This window comes from Muscardinus avellanarius (genome assembly GCF_963383645.1).
Source record: "Muscardinus avellanarius genome assembly, chromosome: 22".
NCBI classification, from domain to species: domain Eukaryota; kingdom Metazoa; phylum Chordata; class Mammalia; order Rodentia; family Gliridae; genus Muscardinus; species Muscardinus avellanarius.
The window spans coordinates 2,784,077-2,806,573 of record NC_137808.1 but is presented as its reverse complement, the minus strand read 5'-3'; the positions used below and the strand labels follow the sequence as shown (position 1 = coordinate 2,806,573).

Genomic DNA, 22,497 nt, shown 5'->3' with positions numbered 1-22,497 from the left:
CAGACACAGGGCTGAGTAGACTTGGACACGTTGCTTATTAACATTTAGCTTCAGTTTCTCATCTGAAGTGGGGGGAGGAGAAGGATAAGAACCACGCGTGAGCCCCCCCCCCTCCCCAGACAACGCCAGGTGATGGCCCCTCCGGCACCTGACACCTGGCAGAAATTCGATGCCAGCCCTGTCCCTTTTCCTGGGCTCCACACACCTAACCGTGACAAAGTTCGCTCGACCACAAAATCCAAAGAAAAATAAACATATCCTGGGCAGCCAGGGGCAAGGGCAGAGGCTCACCAAGACCAAGACAGATGGAAGTCGGAGGGGCATCCTACCTTGAATTGCACCCCAGCCCTATCTTAACCTTTTTATTTCGAAACAGGGTCTCATTAAGCTGCAGAGGGCCTAAGTAGCGGAGGCTGGCCACGCACCTGCGGCCCTCCTGTCTCAGCCTCCTATGTACCACTGGGATCACGGGTGTGCGCCACCACGCCTGGTGCCAAGTGTCTCTTTGATGGGGGGCCTGCAGTTGCCCCCGGTGACCTCTGCTTGGCTCAATTTGCTTGCAGGCGTGGCCAGAGCCCAGTCCTGATGCACCCACCCAGGGACTTTCACACCCCAGCCCTGCGGCCCAGAGAGGAGCCGGATGGCCACGTGGACAGAGGGACAAGACGAAATGATACCGCACAGGCCTGAATACGAGTTGCTCGGTGCATTCGCACCCTGGGAGCAGAACTGTGTGTCCAGGTCCAGGCAGATCCCAGCTCATGCCAAGTCCACACCCTCCGGAAGCACTGACCCGGGCTACCAGGAACGCAAAGGTCGCCCGACAGTGCTCCCCGTCTGGTGACAGCCGCGTCATAGCGGCTGAGCAGTGGCTGCGTGCTGCTCCCACCCCGCGCCTGTCTACAGCAGTCCTACTCTCTGCTCCTTTCACCTGCTAGATCTTGGTGGAAACAGCCTCTCCCTAGAAGCCTCCCCTGCCGGCCCACGTGGATTCTGCCTGCTCCTTCGCAGTCTCCCAACGTCTTCTTTTTTGGTACTAGGGACTGAGCCCGGGAATGTTTAGCTTCTGGGCCATATCCCCAGCCCTATTTTATTTATTTATCTTTATTTTTTTTTTTTTGTGGTGCCGGGGATGAAGCCTAGGGGTATTTTACCTCCGAGCTATACCCCCAGCCTGTTTTTTTTTTTTTTTTGGTGGTACTGGGGTTGCTGAAAACCCTTCTACCTCTGGGCTACACTCCCCAGAACGATTTTTATACTTTTTTATTTGGAAACACAGTCTCTTAAGCCAGCGTGGCTGGTTTGGAACCTGCGCGATCTTCCTGTCTCCGCCTCCCAAGTGTGGGGATTACAAGCGTGCGCCACCACGCCCAACTTACACTTTATTTTGAAACAGGGTCTCACTAAGTTGCGGAGGGCCTTGCTAAGTAGCTGAGGCTGGCCGCGACCTCGGATCCTCCTGTCTCAGCCTCCCAAGCGCTGGGATTACAAATGTGCGCCACCATGCTTGGCTTCCTATTTTTTCATTCATTTATTCATTTATTTATTTTGGTGGTATTGGAGGTGGAACCCAGAGGCTTTCTACCTCCAGGCTAAACTCCCAGACCTATTTTCTATTTTATTTGGAAACAGGGTCTCACTAAATTGCTGAGAGCCTCACTAAGAGGCTGGCTTTGAACCTGTGTGATCCTCCTGTCTCAGCCTTCCAAGCGCTGGGATTACAAGTGTGCGCCACCACGCCCGGCCCTATTTTATTTTTTATTTCAAAACAGCAACTCATTAAGTTGTGGAGCACCTCACTGAGTTGCTGAGGCTGGCCTCCAGCCTGTAATCCTCCTGTCTCAGCCTCCCAGGTATTGGGACTACAGGCGTGCACCACCATGCTGGGTTTCCCAACTTCTTACAGAGTGACTGGGAGACTACCGATTCCCAGAGAACCGAAGCCATGTCCAGCCTGTCTGGACAGTATCAGAGCCACCTCGAACGGTGCTGGAAAAGTATTTACTATATTAATGAATGAACAAGGATCCCCACGGAAGTTCCACTCCAGGGAACTTGAGTCAAGCTTTCAAATCTCCAGCAGCTAAAGTTTAACTCAAGGACCCAAAGATCCCTGTACGCCAAAGCTCAAAGTCCCAGTAATGGGGGAAACACTACAGCCCGCAGGGACCACGGAAGGTGGCGGATGTGGTGTTGGCACCTCTCGGAGGCTTATCAGGCCTTTGCTCATAAATCTGTGATGGGTCAGAGCCCTAATCCACCTCGTTAAAGGTTAACGACTCTGTCCAGGCCAACACAGCCGCCTGCATCATTCGCAACAGGGCAGGAAGAGCAATGGTCCTGGGCTCCCACCCCAAGCTTGACAGTTCCAAGTGGGCTTGGGCTATAGGCGACAAAGAAAACACATTTCTCAACCACTGCAGAAAGAAGAGGAGTGGGGCACCTCCTCCTTGAATAGTATAATTAAAAAAAAAAATCCTAAACTGGGCGTGGTGGCACACAATTGTAATCCCAGCATTTGGGAGGCTGAGATGGGAGGACTGCAATTCGAGGCCAGCCTCAGCTACTTGGTGAGGCCCTCTGCAACTCAGCGACACCCTGTTTCAAAATAAAGGATGCAAAATAGGTCTGGGGGTGTGGCGCGGAGGTAGAATGCCCCTGGGTTCCACCCCCAGTACCTTAAAAAAAAAAAAAATCTGACTTAGAAGATCTCCCCTTGTTTAAAGGGCCAGAGCCTTGGGCAGTGGGGCTGCACGGGCAAAATAAGTTTAAGATCCAGGCACAAGAAAACTGCTAACTCTAGAGCCTCATTCTGATTTTCTTTTTCTTTTTTGTATTGGGGGTGGCGCCCAGGGGCTTCTACTTCTGAGCCTTCAATTCTACACCTGGCTGCTCACATGTCACGAGAGGGTTTGTAGTAGGTACCTGTGAATCCTTCTTACTGGTCCTTTGGCTTCTTAAACTAAAAACAGAGCTACAGTTCTTGTCCTGGTCACTGCAAGAGCCATCTAGACACTTTTGATACTTTCAATGGCAGATCACTGGTACAGGAGGGAGGGGCTTTTTAACTACTTACGTGTGTGTAATACTGAGGATTGAGGCATTCTACCTCTGATGCACACCCCAGCCCTACTTTTTATTTTTTTACTTTGAAACAGGCTCTCACTAAGTTGCTGAGGGCCTCACTAAGTGTTGGAGGCTGGCCTCGAGCCTGTGATCCTCCTGTCTCAGTCTCCCAGCGCCCGGCTGCCTCTACCACTTTTGAGAAGGCACCTGGAGGACCTCAGGAAAGGTACGTGGTCATAGGAGCGCGCGGGCAGGAAGCAGAGCCAGCTGTGAACCCCAGGCAGGTTCTCAGAAGTGAGGATCCAGGTTTTTGCATGAAGCCCCACTGAATGTCCCCGATCAGGAATCAAGCGGTTGGCGGTTTCCAAGGCCAGGATGTCTTGGAAATGGGGCGAGGCACCTGCCTAGTACGTCAGGCAGTAGCGCAGGCAAAACAAGTCCAGCCAGGCGTGTGACGCACGCTTGTGATCCCAGCACTTGGGAGGCCGAGATGGGAAAATCGCAGGTTCGCCGCCAGCCTTAGCAACATCGCAAGCCCCTCAGCAACTTAGTGAGACTCTGTTTCAAAATAAAGAATAAAAAATAGGGCTGTGGGGGTGGAGCTCAGAGGTAGAATCCCCAGTCCTGGGGGGGAAAAAAAAAGTCTCACCTCTTGAAGTTCGCTCTGCAAAGGAAAAGTCCCTCCAGTTAGTCAGAGGGGAAATGACCTCCGCAGTCTGGAATCTGGGGCTATTTTATGCAGATGTCTGCAGCAGGAGTTAATAAGGGGAAGTCAGCTTGCCTTTGATTATTCAAACAGGCTACTTTACTGCTATTAAAGATTGCAAAACTCTTAAGCAAAGCAGGGGTGCGTTTGGCTTTTGCATTTTTCTTTTTCTAGGTTGTCCTCATGGAACTGCCCGTTCTTTTCTGAGGAATTTTCATTCTACCCTCTCTGCTCGCGCTGTTTCTAAGGCCTCTGCTCTGCTGGGCGTGTGATGGATGGTACCAGGGCCCCGGACCTGGGCAGCTCCCTTTGGGGCAGCCAGGAGTAGGTGAAGTCCCAGGCAGCCAGCGACCTGCAGGACCACACGTTCAGCTTCCCTGAGGATATAATAGAGAAGCCATATTCTTGTGTTTCTGTTTTTGCTTCTCTGCCTTGCACAAGCTACGGGCATGCTGTCGCTCAAGCTGCATTCCCCAAGCTGCCCCATTAGGAAAAATACACGTGGGGTGAAGACTTTCACCCTGATGCCTGCAGGTCACAGGAGGTGCCCAGACTCCGGAATCATCAGTGTGAGACAGCGCGAGATAAGAGAATGAGGGAAGACTCACACAGTTCTCCTCCAGGGTATAACGACTGGACACTGGCAACGGGACCGTTGCAGAGAAAGCTCTAAGCATTACTGAGATGCAGGCTCAAGGATAGGCCCCTCTTGTGGAAAGGAGGCTTTTTTTGTTTTTTTTTTTTCATTGTGGGGTAAGCCAGGTGTGGTAGCCCATGCTTATAATCCCAGCATTCGGGAGGCTGAGACAGGAGGATCTGGGTTTGCCTCAGCTACTTAGTGAGGCCCTTTGCAACTCAGTGAGACCCTGTTTCAAAAGAAAGAATAAAATAAAAAAAAAATAGGGCTGTAGCTCAGAGGTAGAATGCCTTTGGGTTCCACCCCAGTACTGCAAAAATAAATAAATAAATAAATAAATAAATAAATAAAAATTGTGAGGGAAGCCACGTGGTACAGGCTTATAATCCCAGCATTCGAGAGGTGGAAATCGAAGGATCGCAGTTTGCAGAAAGCCTCAGCTACTTAGCACGGCCCTTTGCACTTCAGTGAGACCTTGTTTCAAAAATAATAATTAAAAAAAGACTAAAAAAAAATAGGGCTGGGGGTGTACCTCGGAGGTAGAATACCCCTGGGTTTCATCCCCAGTACTGCAAAAAAAAAAAAAAAAAAAAAAAAAATATATATATATATATGGGGGGGGGGGCTGGTGTGGTGGCGCATGCCTGTAATCCTAGTCCTTGGGTGGCTGAGACAGGAGGATCGCAGGTACAAAGGCAGCCTCAGGAACTTAGGTCCTCAACAACTTAGCGAGACCCTGTTTCCAGATATAAAAATAAAATGGGGTTGGGGGTTTATCTCAGAGATAGAATCTCTGGGTTATACTGGGTTAATCTCTAGCATCACCAACTAACCGACCAAACAACCAATCGACCAACCAACTAAAATACTAAACCACCAACCAACCGACCAACCAACCCACAAAAACTAAACCACCAACAAACCAAACTACTAAACCACCAACCAAACAACCAACCAACTAAAATACTAAACCACCAACCGACCAAACAACCAACCCACCCACCAACCAACCGACCAACCAACCCACAAACAACTAAACCACCAACCAACCAACCCACCAAACCGTGGGCCAGGCATGGTGGCGCATCACTCGGAAGGCTGAGATAGTAAGACGGTTAGAGGCCACTCTCAGCAAGTAGTGACACTCTCATCAACCTAGTGAGACCCTGCTTCAAAGGAGAACTAAAGGCGTGGTGGTACACTCTTGTAAGCCTAGGACTCGGGAGGCTGAGACAGGAGGATCGCGGTTCGTGGACAGTCTCAGCAACTTAAAGAGACCCTGTTTCAAAATAAAGAATAAAAAATCGGGCTGGGGTGTAGCTCGGAGGTAGAATGCCCCTGGGTTCCATCCCTAGCACCACCATCATTATCATTATTATTATCATAAATAGTAATAAATAAAACAAAATAAAACTGAAAAAATATACAGGGCTGGGGGTATATCTCAGAGGTAGAATGCCCCTGGGTTCAATCCCTAGCACCACGAAAACATAACAACAACAACAACCACCACCACCACAGGCCAGACAGGTGGTGCAGGACATAATCCTAGTACTTGGGCAGCTGAGACGGGAGGATTGGAGGTTGGAGGCCAGCCACAGCAAGTAGCGAGACTTCCATCAACCTAGCGAGACCCTGTTTCTTAGTGAGGCCCTTTGCAACTCAGTGAGGCCCTGTTTCAAAAGAAAGAATAAAACATAGGGCTGGGGGTGTCGCTTGGAGGTAGAATGCCCCCGGGGTTCCATCCCCAGTACCGCAAATAACTAACCAACTAACTAAATAAATAATAAAAAATAATAGGGCTGGAGGTTTAACTTGGAGGAAGCTTGCCCCTGGGGTCCACAAAGGAAAACAAAAATCATGAAAGAAGAAAAAGGAGAGGGTGGGGAGGAAAAACAAAATATATATGCATTAGGAAAAAACCCTTCTGAAATCCTTAGGCTACACAATCCGGGAGCACTCCAGAGGGAGCCGGAGAGGACCCTGCTTCCGGTGGAAGCTCCTAGAAACCCGTGAGTAGGTGTGAGAACCAAGGAAGCTTGGAGGAGGAGGGGGGAGGAGGCAGCCGGAGATCACCATGGCAACACGGCTGTCCACCTACCCGCCGCCCACAGCTAGATTCCTACTGACACACTGAGAACAGGCTGGTCCCCACGGCTCAGGAAGGTGAACAAGACCGGCGAGCTCATTAAACCCGAGCTCAGACTCCGGTCTGGCTGCAGATTCTGAGCAAGGAAGATATAAATAGAAGTTATATAACAGCGCTCTGTTGATTCCTGTGCTCACCAAAAAACACACGGCTTGACCTGGTTTTTCTTTAAAGTTTGCCTCTCCGCCCGGCCGGCGGGTGGAGGGCTCCGAGCCCCTCAGGAATCGTCGCCAAGTTTAGACAGCAGGAAGACAGATTTGCAAGTTAGGGGAACTCGGACAGGATGGTTGGCGAAGTCAGAGGCCTTCAGGGTCAAGTCTTCCTGGGGTATAAAAAAAGACCTATTGGCTATCTTTATTAAAAAAATCAGATAAGGAATCTTGTGGCTGACAGTTCCTTTCTCTCCCTTCCTTCCTTCCTTCCCTCCTTCCTTCCTTCCTTCTTTCTTGTTGTACTGTAGATTGAGGGCATCTACCTCGGGGCACACCCCCAGCCACATTTAAGTCTGATTTTTACTTTATTTTTTGCGGTACCAGGGATGGAACCTAGGAACATTCTACCTCTGAGCTACACCCCCAGCCCTATTTTTCTTTTCTTTTTTTTTTATTATTCTTTCTTTCTTTCTTTCTTTCTTTCTTTCTTTCTTTCTTTCTTTCTTTCTTTGCAGTACTGGGGATGGAACCCAGGGGCATTCTATGTCTTCGAGTAACACCCCCAACCCTATTTTTTATTCCTTATTTGTAATCTCACTGGATTACAAAGGGCCTCACTAAGTAGCTGAGGCTGTCCGCGAACCGCCATCCTCCGGTCTCAGCCTCCTGAATGCTGGGATGACAAGCGTGCACCCCCACGCCCAGGGTTTCCTAGAGGAGTTGGAGCATTCAATGGAGACTGAGATCTTAGATGTCTAAAGTGAACTTTGGTTTCTAAACCCCTCCCGGGTGGAAGCAGTTGGCTTCTTTCTTCCGTCAGGGGGAGGACTGGGGTGAGAGTGGGGTAGACTGCAAAAGCTTCCTTGGTAAGGACTTGGGCGTGTGAAGGAGCCGGGGCTCACCAGGTAGGCTGCCGCCAAGCCCCCAGCCTGCTGTTTGTCTAACCTGTTGATGCTGCCAAGCCGTTACCATAGGAACGTCTCCCAAGCAAGCATTCTTCCAGACACAGGTGCTGGACAGTGTGATGCCCCTGGGTCTCCCAGGCAGGCTTCCTGTAAGGCGCAGGATGTGTGGCTCCAGCTGGGAAAGCTTTCTAAGCTGTAATGCAAACGTCTACAAGGGCAGGCGGGATTCAAGTGGGGGGCTGTGTGAGGACCCCTCATGTATGGCAGCACCCCTTAAAGCATCCGGGTCAATCCTGTGTGTATCTGTGTCTGTGTGTGTTTTACTGGGGATGAAACCCAGGAGTCTTCCACCTCCAAGCTACACCCCCAACCCTTTATTATAATAATAATAATAATAATAATAATAATAATAATTATTATTATTATTATTATTTTGCGATACAGGGATGGAACCCAGGGGCATTCTACCTCCAAGCAACACCCCCAGCCTATTTTTTATTCTTTCCTTTGAAACAGGGTCTCACTGAGTTGCAAAGGGCCTCACTAAGTTGAGGCTGGCTTTGAGCTTGAGCGATCCTCCTGTCTCAGCCTCCAAAAAGTTGGGATTACAAATGTGTACCACCATGCCCGGCTTACTTTTTGTTTTGAAACAGGGTCTTGCTACATATTTTGAGAGCCTCACTAAGTTGCTGAGGCTGGTCCTCCTGTCTCAGCCTCCCAAGTCCTGGGATTACAGGCACACGCCACCATGCCAGGTTTCAAATCTATATCTAAAACAAAATATTCTCTAGGGCTATATTTGGCTCAGAGAGTGACTTTAGCAAGAAATTTTGTGGCTGTCATTCCTACTACAAGATTTCCTTTCTCATCAGAACAAGCAGGTGGGCAAAAAACCCCACAAAATTCCTAAATACAGGCTGAGAACCGCCTATCAAAAGCCAGCAGTCAGCTGGGTGCAGTGGCACACGCCAGCAATCCCAGGACTTGGCAGGCTAAGACAGAAGGATTGCAGGTTTGAGGCCAGCCTCAGCAGCTTAGGGAGGCCTTCCGCAACATAGTGAGACCCTGTTTACAAATAATAAATAAAATAAGCTGGGCGTGGTGGTGCACACTTGTAATCCCCGCGCTTGGGAGGCTGAGACAGGACGATCATGCAGGTTCGAAGCCAGCCTCAGCTGGCTTAAGAGACCCTGTTTTCAAATAAAAATATAAAATAGTTGGGTAGAATGCCCCTGGGTGTTCGTTCTCTCTCTCTCTCTCTCTCTCTCTCTCTCTCTCTCTCTCTCTCTCTCTCTCACACACACACACACACACACACACGTGCATGCACACGTAGGAAGAAGTTAAAAGCCCCGCCCCACCCCATGTATTGGGAGGTGTTGCTGTGTTGCTGAGACAGGACAAGAAGTCAAATCCCCTGTTGGGCCCCTGGTCCGAGGTCAAGTCACCGAAGCACATAAGCCATCCTTTTTTTTTTTTTTTTTTGCGGTATTGGGGATGGAACCCAGGGGCATTCTACCTAGAGCTACGCCTTCGGCCCTGTTATTTATTCTTTATTTTGAAACAGGGTCTCACTGAGTTGCAGAGGGCCTCACTAAGTAGCTGAGGCTGTCCGTGAACTGCGATCCTCCAGGTCTCAGCCTCCTGAGTGCTGGGATGACAAGCGTGCGCCACCGCGCCCGGCTCACCAGCCATCTTAACTGCACCCCATCAGCAGTGGGCCCTCTCCCATTCAAGAGGACACACACTCTCCCTTCCCTTCCACAGAGCAGAGAGTGAGGATTTGGCAGGCGCCAGTGCGTCTACGTGCGCTGGTGCCTTAACGTTGCCAAGGTAACGAATGTAGAAATGTACTCGGAAAGCTGTATGTGAGAATAGACAGCCTCCGCTCTGCGGCTGATAACCGAGGGAGTGTTAAAACACCATGTTCTCTTAACACTTGGGCTTCTGGTGTGAAAATAAAATTAAACAGGATACTTCCTCTTGTAAATATAAGACAGGCATACAACTCACCCCTGCCTATGCTCTGAACGCAGCAGAGGGGTTTGGGACCGCCGCTGGCAGTGTCTCCGCCTCCAGGACAAAGTCCAGAAAACCCAAAGAAACACATCAACTGAGCAGGAGTCAAAATTTTTTGTGGCTGGGACAAGTTTCTCTCCCTGTAAAAAGGATCCCAGCAGAAAGTAAGGAAAGACTCAGATGTCACTATAAAACAGAATGTGTTTCTGTTGGGTAGATTCACAGCTCTGCCTTTCAGCTGGGCGTGCTAGCTAAGCGTTGGGAGGCTGAGACAGGAAGAGGAGGTTCGAGGACACTCTCAGCCAATAGTGAGACTCATTAACTTAATGAGACCCTGTTTTAAAATAAAAATAAAATGGGGCTCAGGGTGTAGCTGGGAGGTAGAATGCCCTTGGGTTTGATCCCTGGTATCAAAAGAACAAAAACCCAAAATAAAAAAAAAAAAACTCAATGATGGCACTTTTTTTTTTTTTAGTGGTACTAGGGGTGGAACCCAGGGACTTTTCTACCTCCTGGCTACACTCCCAGACCTATTTTCTATTTTATTTGGAAACAGGGTCTAAGTTGCTGAGAGCCTCACTCAGTAGCTGAGGCTGGCTTCGAACCCGTGCGATCCTCCTGTCTCGGCCTCCCAAGTGCAGGGATTACAAGCGTGCGCCACCACACCTGGCAAAACAACTCAATAATCAAGCGTTGACTATTTGCTTCTGAGACCAAATGTCTGTCTGTCTGTCTCTCTCTCTCTCACACACACATTGCTTCTTTGCACGGAGAGGACCAACGTGAAGACAGACCACGGACTCATGCCTCACGCTGGACTACCCACTGACGGTCTTTTTACCAGGGCGGGCAGACGAGAGATGGGCCTGTGTTCAGGTCTCACTTCTGCGACTAGGTGACTATGGGGTCCGACCCTCAGCTCTTCTGAGACTCAGTTTCCTCATCTGTAACGGGGACCATCCGATGCAGCCCAGATAAAGTCCGCAACAGCACCATGCCTTTGGTGCGGGCGCGGTAAGGGCAAAGGCCCCTTGTTAACCTTCCCCAAAACATGAATATTCCGCTGCCAGGCTCAGCTACGAGGAGAATCTGGTGCCCTGCGCCTCTCATTGCAAAACAGGCACCAGCCGAGATCTAATCGGCTTCCCACCACGCCAATGGACGTATGCTTCTTTCAAGGCGAGTAGAAAACAAAACAAGACAAAAATTGGTGGTGGTATAACCTACCAATGAACTGCCCTCAATCTCCGCGGAGGGGAAGTTTTAAAGGAGGATCTTCTAACTTTCATAAACCTGGGCGCCCAGAACCAGCTGGAGGAGAAACAGCGCGCATGGGCCCTATAATTTTTTATGTGGCTAACAAGAGACACCTGATCTGAAAAGAAAACCCTTTCGTTTTCTCCTCTTCCTCCTCCGTCATCCGTGGCTGAGTTTATAAACACAGCAAACAAACACACCGGCCACCTCAACTGTTTTCCAGTGAATAAGGAGGGCAGAGCATCCCCCAGAGAGCCCACCGCTCGCGGGAACAGTCGCCATCTTGTCACAGGTGTCACCTGGGGAGATCCTTGAAGCACCAGAAAAGCAGCGCTTTAGAGAGGTCACCACCAGCTAGGGCGTCACAGCGGACAGCGTGACCTCAGGATCCGGCCTCCTCCTCCTCCTCAGCAAAAAAGGGTCTGGGTGGAGCCCACCCCACAGGGTCACCAAGAGAGGAGCCCAGACCTTGAGGGCTCCCTGCTCCTGATACCTGAACACTGGATTTTGGTACTCATTATTACACGCTAGCATTACGTCTTCTTTATTATGACCTATGGTTGTTGTTGTTGTTGTTGTTGTTATAATAATAATAATAATTATTATTATTATTATTTGCAGCAGTGGGGATTGAGCCACCCAGGGGCATTCTACCTCTGAGCTACACCCCCAGCCCTATTTGTTTTTTATTCTTTATTTTGAAACAGGGTCTCACTGAGTTGCAAAGGGCCTCACTAAGTTACTGAGGCTGACCTTGAACCTGCGATCTTCCTGTCTCCGCCTCCCATGTACTGGGATTATGGGTGTACGTCACCATGCCTGGTGATCTATAGTTATTATCAAAAAAAAAAAAAAGAAAGAAAGAAAGAAAATAAGCCTATGAGATAAGTAATCATAAGAATATTTTTCTAAATTGATATGATTTATTTTCCCTGGGCTTAGCTATGCTTAGCATGAGTTCACTCTCTCATAAAGAAGTGCTCTGCTCAACTGGGCGTGGCGGCGCACACTTGTAACCCCAGTACTTGGGAGGCTGAGGCAGGAGGATCAGGGTTCACAGCCAACCTCACCTAGTTAGTGAGGCCCTTTGTAACTTAGTGAGATCCTGTTTCAAAAGAAAGAATACAAAATAGGGCTGGGGCTGTAGCTCGGAGGTAGAATGCCCCTGGGTTCCATCCACAGTATCACAAAAGAAGAAGAAGAAGGGAAAGAAGGAGGAGGAGGAGGAGGAGGAGGGAGAAGAGGAGGAGGAGGAAGAAGAAATAGGGCTGGGAAGCCGGGCGTGGTGGCACACGCTTGTAATCCCAGCATTCGGGAGGCTGAGGCCGGAGGATCGCGGTTCGCGGACAGCCTCAGCTACTTAGTGAGGCCCTCCGCAACTCAGTGAGCCCTGTCTCAAAATAAAGAATATAATATGGGGCAGGGGGTGTAGCTCGGAGGTCAAATGCCTCTGGGTTCCATCCCCAGCCCTGCAAATAAGTAAATAAGTAAATAAATAAATAAATAAAAAGAAATAGGGCAGGGGCTATAGCTCGGAAGTAGAATGCCCCTGGGTTCCATCCCCAGTCCTACAAAATAAATAAGTTAAAAATAAATAAATAATAAACAAAGAATAAAAAATAGAGCTGGGGGTGTAGCTCGGAGGTAGAATGCCCCTGGCTTCCATCTCCAGCACCACAAATAAAAAAATAAAAATAAATAAATAAGTAAATAAGTGATTTTTTTTTCATGGTGGTACTGGGAATTGAACCCAGGGGCATTCCATACCTCTCAACTACACCGTCATCTCTTTTTATTTTTTATTTTGAAACAGCGTCTCACTTAGTCTTAGCATTCTACCTCTAAGTTACATCTCCGGCCCTTTTCGTAGTTGTTGTTTTGAAAGGGTCTCAAGAGGTTGCTGAGAGAGAGAGAGAGAGAGAGAGAGAGAGAGAGAGAGAGAGAGAGAGAGAGGCTGACTTGCTATGTTGCTGAGGTTGCCCTCAAACCTGAAATCCTCCTGTCTCAGTCTCCCATGTACTGGGAGGACAAGTGTACCACGAGGCCTGGCAAAGAAATAAAATTTTTAACAGAGAACAGAAGTAAAAAAAAAAAAAAAAAATGTGGGGGGGTGGTACTAGGGATTGAAACCAGGAGCTTCTACCACTGAGCTACATCCCCAGTCCCGTTTTTTTATTCTGAATTTTGAAACAGGGTCTCACTGAGTTGCAGAGGGCCTCACTAAGTAGCTGAAGCTGGCCGTGAACCTCGATACTCCGGGCTCAGTCCCTGGAATGCTGGGATGACAAGAGGTAAAATTTTTGACAGAGATCAAATTTAATGAAATAAAGCCTGTCTTTAAATAAAACTTGGATGAATTATTAAAAATACGCCTTGCCACGCGTTGGGAGCTTTGCAACCTAGGAGTTACTTTGTGTGAGTCACCTGTCCCAGGAGCCCCAGAAAGCAGGCATGGCCACCAGCCGGCTTCCAGAAAAGCCAGGCAGCGGGGAGGCCCCCCCCATTTCTACTTGCAACAGCCCCGGAACCCCGCGTGCTGGGAAGAGCTACCCGGATCTTTGCTGGCTGACTTCTTTCCCATGGCTCCAGCCCGAGGTTAGAAAACACCACTTAAGCAGTGAGTCACCGCTGCTTCCCTGCCAAAAACAACACCCATTTACGTAACTGGGTCCCAGGGAGCTCCTGGCCTTCACCGCCCTGGTACAGCGGGCGGCTCCCTCGCAAGGCCGATCCTCGCCTCCGTCCCTCCGCTAAGTGGGGTGGCAGCCAAAGCCACGCTGCCTCCTACGCTATTCTTTCTGCGAGCGATTCTTCTAGAAGGAGCACAAGACCTGACTTCTTTTTCTTTTTAGTACTGGAGACTCTCCCTCCAAGGCTACATTCCCAGTCCTTTAAATTATTATTTTTGGTGGTGCTGAGGGTAGAACCCAGGGGCTTTTCTACCTCCGGGCTATACCCCCAGACCCATTTTCTATTTTATTTGGAAACAGGGTCTCACTGAGTTGCTGAGAGCCTCACTCAGTAGCTGAGGCTGGCTTCGAGCCTGTGCGATCCTCCTGTCTCCGCCTCCCAAGTGCTGGGATTAGAAGCTTGTGCCACCACGCCCGGCCAGCCCTTTTTGTTTTGAAGCAGGGTCTTGCTAAGTTGGTGAGGCTTTCTCTAAACTGATGAGCCTGGCCGCGAACCCATGACCTTCCCAAGTACTGGGGGGGGGGGGCAGGCATGTGCACCACCACACCCAGTTTGAGCTCATTTCTTAAGCAAGTTCAGGGGTGGCGGGCGCGCCCAGGAACGAGGGGAACGAGGGATGCCCTTCTCAGGACTGAATCTGCAGGCCAGTTTGCTGAGGGAGTGCGGCTCACATTTTCCAAGCCCGGGTTTTTGCCTACGTGCAGAAAGGAGAACGCTCTTTGGGTGTGTCTGGAGCCGCAGACCTTGGCAGAGAAATAGCCGTGGGCAGCCATGTGATATGTGAAACTCACAGAGCTTCTGCAAACCCGAAGCGGTCCAAGAAAAATCTCTTAAAGAAATATTTATCCCCTTAGCTTGCGGCGAAGTTGTCTGCAGTCACGTTGGCAGCAGGCACCCTAGAACATCTGTATTTGCTCAGAGATGGGCGAAAGCTGCTTATGTTCAAAGAAAGCCTGTCCTCCGAGTTCCAGGTAAGGACAGCCCCATCCTCCTGCGGGGAAGAGGAAGCGAGGAACTTCCCCACCCCAGGGTGCTGCTGAGAAGCGTCTGAGGAGGAAGAAAACACAGAACTTGGCTAGGACTTGAAGGACGGATATAAAGCGTGGCTGGGCCGCCTGAGCCCCCTCCGCGCGTGCACGCGTGCCAAAAATTAATTCATCAGCAAATGCTTATTTTATAGTTTCCCACTTGCTACAAAATATGGAGCTGAAAGGAAATATTTCTTCTGGGGGCTGGCAGGAAGCGGGTGGCCCCTCCCAGAGTGAGGACAAAGGACCGGGAAGGACTTGGGACAAGTTCGGTCCCGCTGCCAGACAACGTGCGCAGCTTCTAGAGAAGCCAAGGACCCCAAAGGCCATCACTTTCCGGTTCCAGGTGGGGGCTCAACAAGAAACCCGGGCCACCGTGCTGGGCTCAGCGGGAGTGTTTTAGAGGAAGATTCATCTTCAGATGGATACCGCCATCTCACAAGTCAGGCCAGGGAGAAGTTCTGTGGAAACTTGGGGAGAAGTGGCCCAAGACCGGAAGCCTAAATTTTAGGTGTTTCAGGGTGCTGGGTGGTGACGGCAGTGTCCACTCGGCAGAAGAAGGACTCAAAGCCGGGCGTGGGGGTGCATGCTTGTCATCCCAGGATTCGGGAGGCTGAGACAGGAGGATCACGGTTCGAGACCAGCCTCAGCTACCTAATGAGACTCTTTGCAACTCAGTGAGACCGTTTCCAAATAAAGAATGAAAAAACAGGGCTGGGGCTGGAGCTTGGAGGTAGAATGCCCCTGGGTTCCACCTTGAGTACTGCAAAAATAAATAAGTAAATAAATAAATAAAATTAAAAAAAAAAACACATTTTCCACAGCATGCTGAGTTAGCACTGTGTGGTCACTACTTTTGGCTTCCCATAAACTGAACCTTTGAGGTCCTAGACGAGGAGATCCTGGATTTCTGGAGATCTCTGGTCCCCAGTCACCACCCCATCCTCAAGACTGAAGATCTGACCGGGCATGGTGGTGCATGCTTATCATTCCCGTGCTTGGGAGGCGGAGACAGGAGGATCGGAGACAGGAGGATCGTGCAGGTTTGAAGCAAGCCGTGCTGGCTTTAGAGAACCTGTTTCCAAATGAAACCTATAAAATAGGTCTGGTAGTATAGCCCGGAGGTAGACGGGCTTCCAGGAACCCCAGTACCACCAAAAAAAAAAAAAAAAAAGAAAGACTGAAGGTCTGAATTTTCCTGCATTTTTCCCAAAGGGGGATGGACACGGGATTGAACTTCCCAGGAAAACCAGACCCGTCAAACCCAGAGACAAGGACATCTCTCTTTTCCATAGCTGTAGGATCCAACTCAGGGGCTTGGCTGGCTCAGGGTAGGTGTTTCATCAATTAAAATTGGGAGTGTTTAATCGATTATAACTGGTATTGTAAATCGGTTATAATTATAACCGTTATAATGGGTTGAGCAGGGTAGGTACCAACCCATCAATTATAACTGGTTCCCCTACCATATGGTAGTGAGGGGACCATTCCCAAAGGGACCTCCCATGATTTTCTTTTTCTTTTCTTTTTTCTTTCTTTTTGTACTGGGGATGGAACCAAGGGACATTCTACCTCTGAGCTATACCCTCAGCCCTATTTTTATTCTTTATTTTAAAACAGGGTCTCACTGTGTTGCAAAGGGCTTCACTAAGTCGCTGAGGCTGTCCTTGAACCGCGATCCTCCGGTCTCAGCCTCCAGAATGCTGGGATGACGAGCGTGCGCCCCCACGCCCGGCTTCCATTTTTTTCTTAAATAATAATTTTCAAAAGTCGAGGAAGGGTTCAGGAATGGAACCAACTGCCCTTTGCTTCTGGGTTTGAAGGCTCCCTGAGGAAATATCCAACAACTGGTGAAATGTCCTGACTCGGAGCTACCAAGGGAACTGGAAATTCATGCCCACGTCACACTTGATAGACAGAGAACAGAAGCCAGGGACAGATTCCCCGGCCTCGCACAAAACTGGATCAGAACGCTGGCGGATTTCTCCCTCTCCATGAGGAACAGCTGCCAGACCCTGGGAAGAGGTGCGGCTAGAGATAAGGCCTCTTCCGCAGCCTTGTCTGTGGAAAGACAATTGATCGTCCTGGGTTCACACGGCCAGAGATGGAGAATGTGTTTCCAGCTCTCCACGGACTCTCTTGTGGCTCCTGCTAGAAAATATCCTCTCCCAAGAATGACCTCTGTTATCAGGAGCTCCTTTTGAATTTAGGCTTTCTCCTAAATTACTAATGACTTTTTTTTTTTTGCTAACACCTGTCAAGGCCCAGTCGACCTGACCCCAGCCCCGCTTGGCAGGAAGTAGTCACGGGCAGCGAGTCCCCGGCTTCACGACCGAGCCCTTAGCGGGTCACAGTGCTCCGGCGACGGTCACCCATCGCCAGAGCTGGGCTCGCTGCCCGGCTGGTCGGTCACCACTGTGAACCAGGAGACGCGACCGTGAGTCAGCCTCTCGGGCCGCAGGGCTCCTGTCCTCGACTGGCCCCGGACGCGCCCAGCTCCAGGCACCTTCTCCAGGGGAAGAGGAGCTGGGGGTCCAGGGGGTCTAAAAGGAAACTCTGAGCCGGAAAAAACTTTCCTGGAGCCACTGGCTTTTCTTGCTGGGTCAGCAATGGGTCCCCCCAGAAGTCATGGGGGGCTGGGAGCCCCAGGCCCCGCTCATCAGAGGCCAGGTGGTCGTACCCCTAAGCACCCGGCTCCCTGCGGAGGGAGAAGCGCTTCCCCGCCTGTGGAAGGGACTGAGCTCTCCGGAGTGCCAGGGCGGCGTTGCCGCTGGATCCTAAGCCTGTGACTCATCCGTGTGTGAAAACATGAAACTAATATTCATAATTACTAGGCGAAATAGAGAACTCCAGGCCAAAACAGCTTCTGTGTGCCCGCTGTCGCCACCGGGGGCTCCCGGCCAGATCCCCAGGCTTCGCCCACCTGCCAGCTGGGCGCAGAGGCCTCCCAGCTAAGGACGCCTCTGCACTCCCGATGTGCAGCCCGTGGGCCTCCGTTCTCCGGCCTCCGTGGGGGGGGGTCTCACTATTTCCGATACTGTCCCCCACCCCAGCCCAGTAAGGTCCAGGTTCTTTCTCCTCTACTTTTTTTTTATTTTTTGCAGTTCTGGGAATGGATCCCAGGGCATTCTACCTCCGAGCTACACCCCCAGCCCTATTTTTTATTCTTTATTTGGAAACAGGGTCTCACTGAGTTGCAGAGGGGCTCGCTAAGTAGTTGAGGCTGGCCGTGAACCGCGATCCTCAGGTCTTGGCCTCCCAAGTACTAGAATGACAAGCGTGTGCCACCACGTCTGGTTGCAAATTCATTTGTTGTTTTTTTTTTGAGGTATTGGGGATGGAACCCAGGGGCATTCTACCTCTGAGCTCCACGCTCAGCCCTATTTTTTAAATCTTTATTTGGAAACAGGGTCTCACTGAGTTGCAGAGGGCCTCACTAAGTAGCTGAGGCTGGCCTCGAACCGCGATCCTCCTGTCTCCGACTGCCTCCTCTGGGTCCCGCTTCCCTAGGTTTCTCTGCGGGGCTGCCATCCTGAAACCGAGCACAGGGCCCCCCCCAGAAAGGCTGGGCTGTCACCGCTGCCCACACGGCCCAGCCTGCAGCCCAGGCTCTTGGTTTTCAAAGGAGGCCATGCCGAGGGACCCACGGCCAGACCTACCTGGATGGTCGTGTTCCCCCCTTCCAGCAGGGCGATGGCCAGGAGGATGCTCTCGTGAAACACTCGATCACTGGTGGCGTTCATGATGAGGTCGATCACCAGGTTGGAGGCGCCTTCCCTGTCCAGGTGACACTGCACCTCCGCCAGGCTCATCTCGCTCCTGCTCACGGCGCTGGGTCCCGAGCCGCCCCCTGTGGGGGAAAGGGGTCTCACTGAGGACCGGGAGGGCCAGCGGCGTCGTGACGCTATTCAGCAAGCCTCGGCACCCAGGGCTTCCCCGCATTCTCTTCTAGTCACCCTCTCAACAGTCCCCACGGGGACACTCACTGCCAACGCTGACACGAGAGACCAGCGCTCGTCCAGGGGTGGGCAGCTTTTCCTGGTACTGGGGATGGAGTTCAGGGACATCGTACATCTCACCAAGACTCCCAGCCCTATTTTTTCTTTATATAAAAAAAATTTTTTTTTTTTTTTGGGTACTGGGGATGGAACCTGGGGCATTCTACCTCTGAGCTACACCTAGCCCAATTTATTTATTTATTTTTTTATTTTGGTGGTACTGGGACATTGTAACTCCAAGCTATACCTAGCCCATTTATTTATTTATTTATTTATTTACTTACTTACTTATTTATTTAGTGCAATTGGGAATGGAACCCGGGACATTCTATCTCTGAGCTATATCCAGCCCAACTTTTTAATTTATTTATTTATTTATTTATTTATTGCTGTACAGGGGATGAAATCCGGGGCATTCTACCTCCAAGCTCCACCCCCCCCAGCCCTACTAAGTTGCGGAGGGCCTCGCTAAGTAGCTGAGACTGGCCACGAGCCAGGATTCTCCTGTCTCAGCCTCCCGAGGGCTAGGATTCCAAGCCAAGCCACCACGCTTGGCGTGAAAAATGACACATTTTTATGTGACCCAAAGCCATCCAGCTGAGACTATTATGTGGAAATGCAATTCCCGGGGGCAGAGTTTTCCAGAACTGGTTTAAGAGATCGACCAAACTTCAACATCTCTTAGAAAACTCCTAAGAAAGGAGAGCTTGCCGTGATCACCGCGGCGCGGTTTCTAACAGACCCCCCTTGACCCCCAGATCACCCTTCCGCATAATTCATCTGTCCAACCAGCAGCCAGTCAACAGATATTCACTCAATGCTTGGCAAGAGGCTTAGGTCTGGAGAACAAACAGAATTCCCATTTTCGTGTGTGTGTGTGTGTGTGTGTGTGTGTGTGTGTGTGTGTGTGCGTGCGCGCGCCATGCCCCCAGCCTGACTTTATTTTGTATTTTGAAGCAAGGTCCCGCGAACCCGCGCTCCTCCCGTCCCCGCCTCTCGAGTACTGGGAGCACCCCACACCCCCTCTGCCATGCCTGCTTCTTCTCTTTTTTTGTGGCAGCAGGGATGGAACCCGGGGCATTCTACCTCCGAGCTACACCCCCAGCCCTGTTTTTTAGTCTTTATTTTGAAGCAGGGTCTCAGAGCTGCAAAGGGCCTCTCTAAGTAGCTGAGGCTGGCTGTGAACGTGGATTCTCCTGATTCCGGGAGGGCCCGAGAACTGGCTCCTTCCTGAGGCAGCACAGTTCCATGAAATGAGCTAATAGCACCTCAAAATCCATCTGGTGAGAAACCCGGCCCCCAGCACCCCCAAAGCTGCTGAGATAAACTTATTCAACGGTAAGGCTTTTGTGCTAGGCAGGGAGCCCGCCAAGGATCTTAGGGTGACCTGCGTCGCCATTAGGAGACAATCCCTAATTGCTTTGAGCTACCGATTCATGTAAAAACTCAGAGCAGGGGAGGTCTACCCCGGGGTCCCTGTCTCTACAACTTCTGTGACTGTGCTTAAAATGATTTAGAATGTCTTTACGGGCTTGTCTTTAGCACTTCTGCACAGGAATCTTATTTTGTGTGTGTGTGTGTGTGTGTGTGTGTGTGTGTGTGTGCGCGTGTGCATGTGTGTACCTGTGTGGGGTAATGGGAATTGAGCCCTGAACTACACCCCCAGCCCCATTTTATATTTTTATTTGGAAACAGGATCTCATTAAGTTGCTTAGGGCCTCGCTAAGTTTCTGGGTTTGACCCTGCGATGCTCCTGTCTCAGCCTTCCTTCCAAGTACTGGGGTGACTGGTGCGCACCGCCACGCCCACCCAGAAGTCTTGCGTTTTGTAACCTCGAACGGGAGTCTGAGGAGGCATACAGCGTGGGCAGCAGGAGGAGATCTGCCTAGTTCAAATGAAAAGTGAGCCCCGGATCAACTTCCATAGTCCCTTCCAGGTCACGGGTGACGTGGAAATCATGGGAGGTGAAGTAGGGCGCCGGGGACCTGGCACTCAGCGAGTACACAGCGAGTGGCAGCTTCCAACATCCAGGCAACAAAGTATCTCCATCGTTCTCTGGGACTCACGAATCCCGGAGACCACAAGAAAACGGACAATAAAATCTAGTCCCTGGCCAAGCTTGGCGGTGGAGGCCTGAAATCCCAAACCCCTGGGAGACTGAGACAGGAGGGTCGCTGTTTCTAAATAGATGGATGGATGGATGGATGGATGGATGGATGGATGATGGACAGACAGATAGATACTGGTACTCTGTATCGGGAGAAAGGGAAACAGGGAGGGGAATCTGAGAGAATGTATGTCACTGTCGATGTGATTTCCGTTATGATGGAAAACTGTAACGCACCACACTATAATACACACACACACACACACACACACGCACACACACACGCGCAAATGAAGAAGCTTAGTAAAAACAAATATTAAATAAATACAGCTGAGGTGTAGCTTAGAGGAATAATGCCTTTGGGTTCAACCCCCACTTAAATAAACAAATAAACAAATAAAATCTAGTTCCTTGAGTCATTCAAATATTACAAAGAGGGCCACTGTATGGGAAAGCAGGATAAAAACTTAGTATCTAGCCGGGCGTGGCGGCGCACGCTCGTCATCCCAGCATTCGGGAGGCTGAGACCGGAGGATCGCGGTTCGCGGACAGCCTCAGCTACTTAGTGAGGCCCTCTGCAACTCAGGGAGACCCTGTTTCCAAATAAAGAATAAAAAATTAGGGCAAGGGGTGTAGCTTGGAGGTCAAATGCCCCTGGGTTCCATCCCCGGACACCTGCCAAACACAAAAAAAATTAGTATGTAATTGCATATATATATATATAACATATACATATATATTTTTTATAGTAGTACTAGGAATTGAATCCAGGAGCCTTGTATCTCTGAGCTACATTCCCAGTCCTATTTTTTAAATTTAAATTAATTATTAATTTTTTGGTGGTACTGGAGATGGAACTCTTCTACCTCCGGGCTACGCTCCCAGTCCTATTTTATATTTTTATTTGGAAACAGGGTCTCCTAAGCCAGCGCGGCTGGCTTCTAAACTGTGCGATCCTCCTGTCTCCGCCTCCCAAGCGCGGGGATGACGAGTGTGCGCCACCGCGCCGGGTTACTGTTGTTTTTTTTAAATTTGGAATCAGGGTCTCCCTCATTTGCCGAGGCTGGCCTCACACCTGCGATCCTCCTGTCTCAGCCTGCCAAGGGCCGGGATTTTACAGGCTGCCTGGGAAAACAGGCGTAGACATCCATTGGATAGTGGACCAGAGACAAAACCGGTTGCCAGCACAGACAGAAAGACAGACAGACAGACAGACAGACACACACACACACACACACACACACACACACACGCCGGCGACACACATTCCTCTCAGTCTCCGCACGCACAGCCGCAGCAGCCGCAGCCGGCAGTCACGATGGGCACGCCTGGCTCGCGGCGACCTCACCGGCACGGCACGCGCCTACCTCCTCCCCCGGGCTTGCTGGGTCCTCCCGGAGACAGCGGGCCGTTGCCAAAGCTGGTGAGGCTTTCTCTCCTTCCCGAAGGTCTGATGTTTCCATAGTAACGGTTGACCAAAATCTGCCTGAGTGCCTCACCCTTAATTCAAACAGGATAACGAAGTCAGGTTTGGAATGGATGCGTCACTGATCGACCAACACTTAAAACACACAGGGGGATGCAGGAACGGGAGGCCCAGTTTCACTCAGTGGGAAAAAAAAATAAACAAGAACAGCATTGGAGAACTCTGAACTTAAGGTCAATATTTTCTCAAGAAAAGAGTCCCCCCCCTTCTCTTTCTTTTTGTGGTGCTGGGGCCTCCAAGCTATACTCCCAACCCTTTTTTATTTTTTATTTTTTTGTTTTTGAAACAGGGTCTCA

The 22,497-nt window shown here is 50.3% G+C and overlaps 1 protein-coding gene across 5 annotated transcripts in view; it reads right to left on the bottom strand.

Annotated features, from left to right (window-relative positions):
* The window catches only part of ITPR1 (inositol 1,4,5-trisphosphate receptor type 1), a gene marked incomplete at both ends in the record, with an annotated part of 305,516 nt that overhangs the window by 76,395 nt on the left and 206,624 nt on the right, over positions 1-22,497 (bottom strand). For all 5 annotated transcript variants that reach the window (XM_080718249.1, XM_080718250.1, XM_080718252.1 and 2 more), the window contains 2 exons: positions 18,270-18,460; positions 22,083-22,215. In XM_080718249.1, the coding sequence (XP_080574375.1) occupies positions 18,270-18,460; positions 22,083-22,215 (324 nt within the window). The remainder of the gene's footprint in view (positions 1-18,269; positions 18,461-22,082; positions 22,216-22,497) is intronic.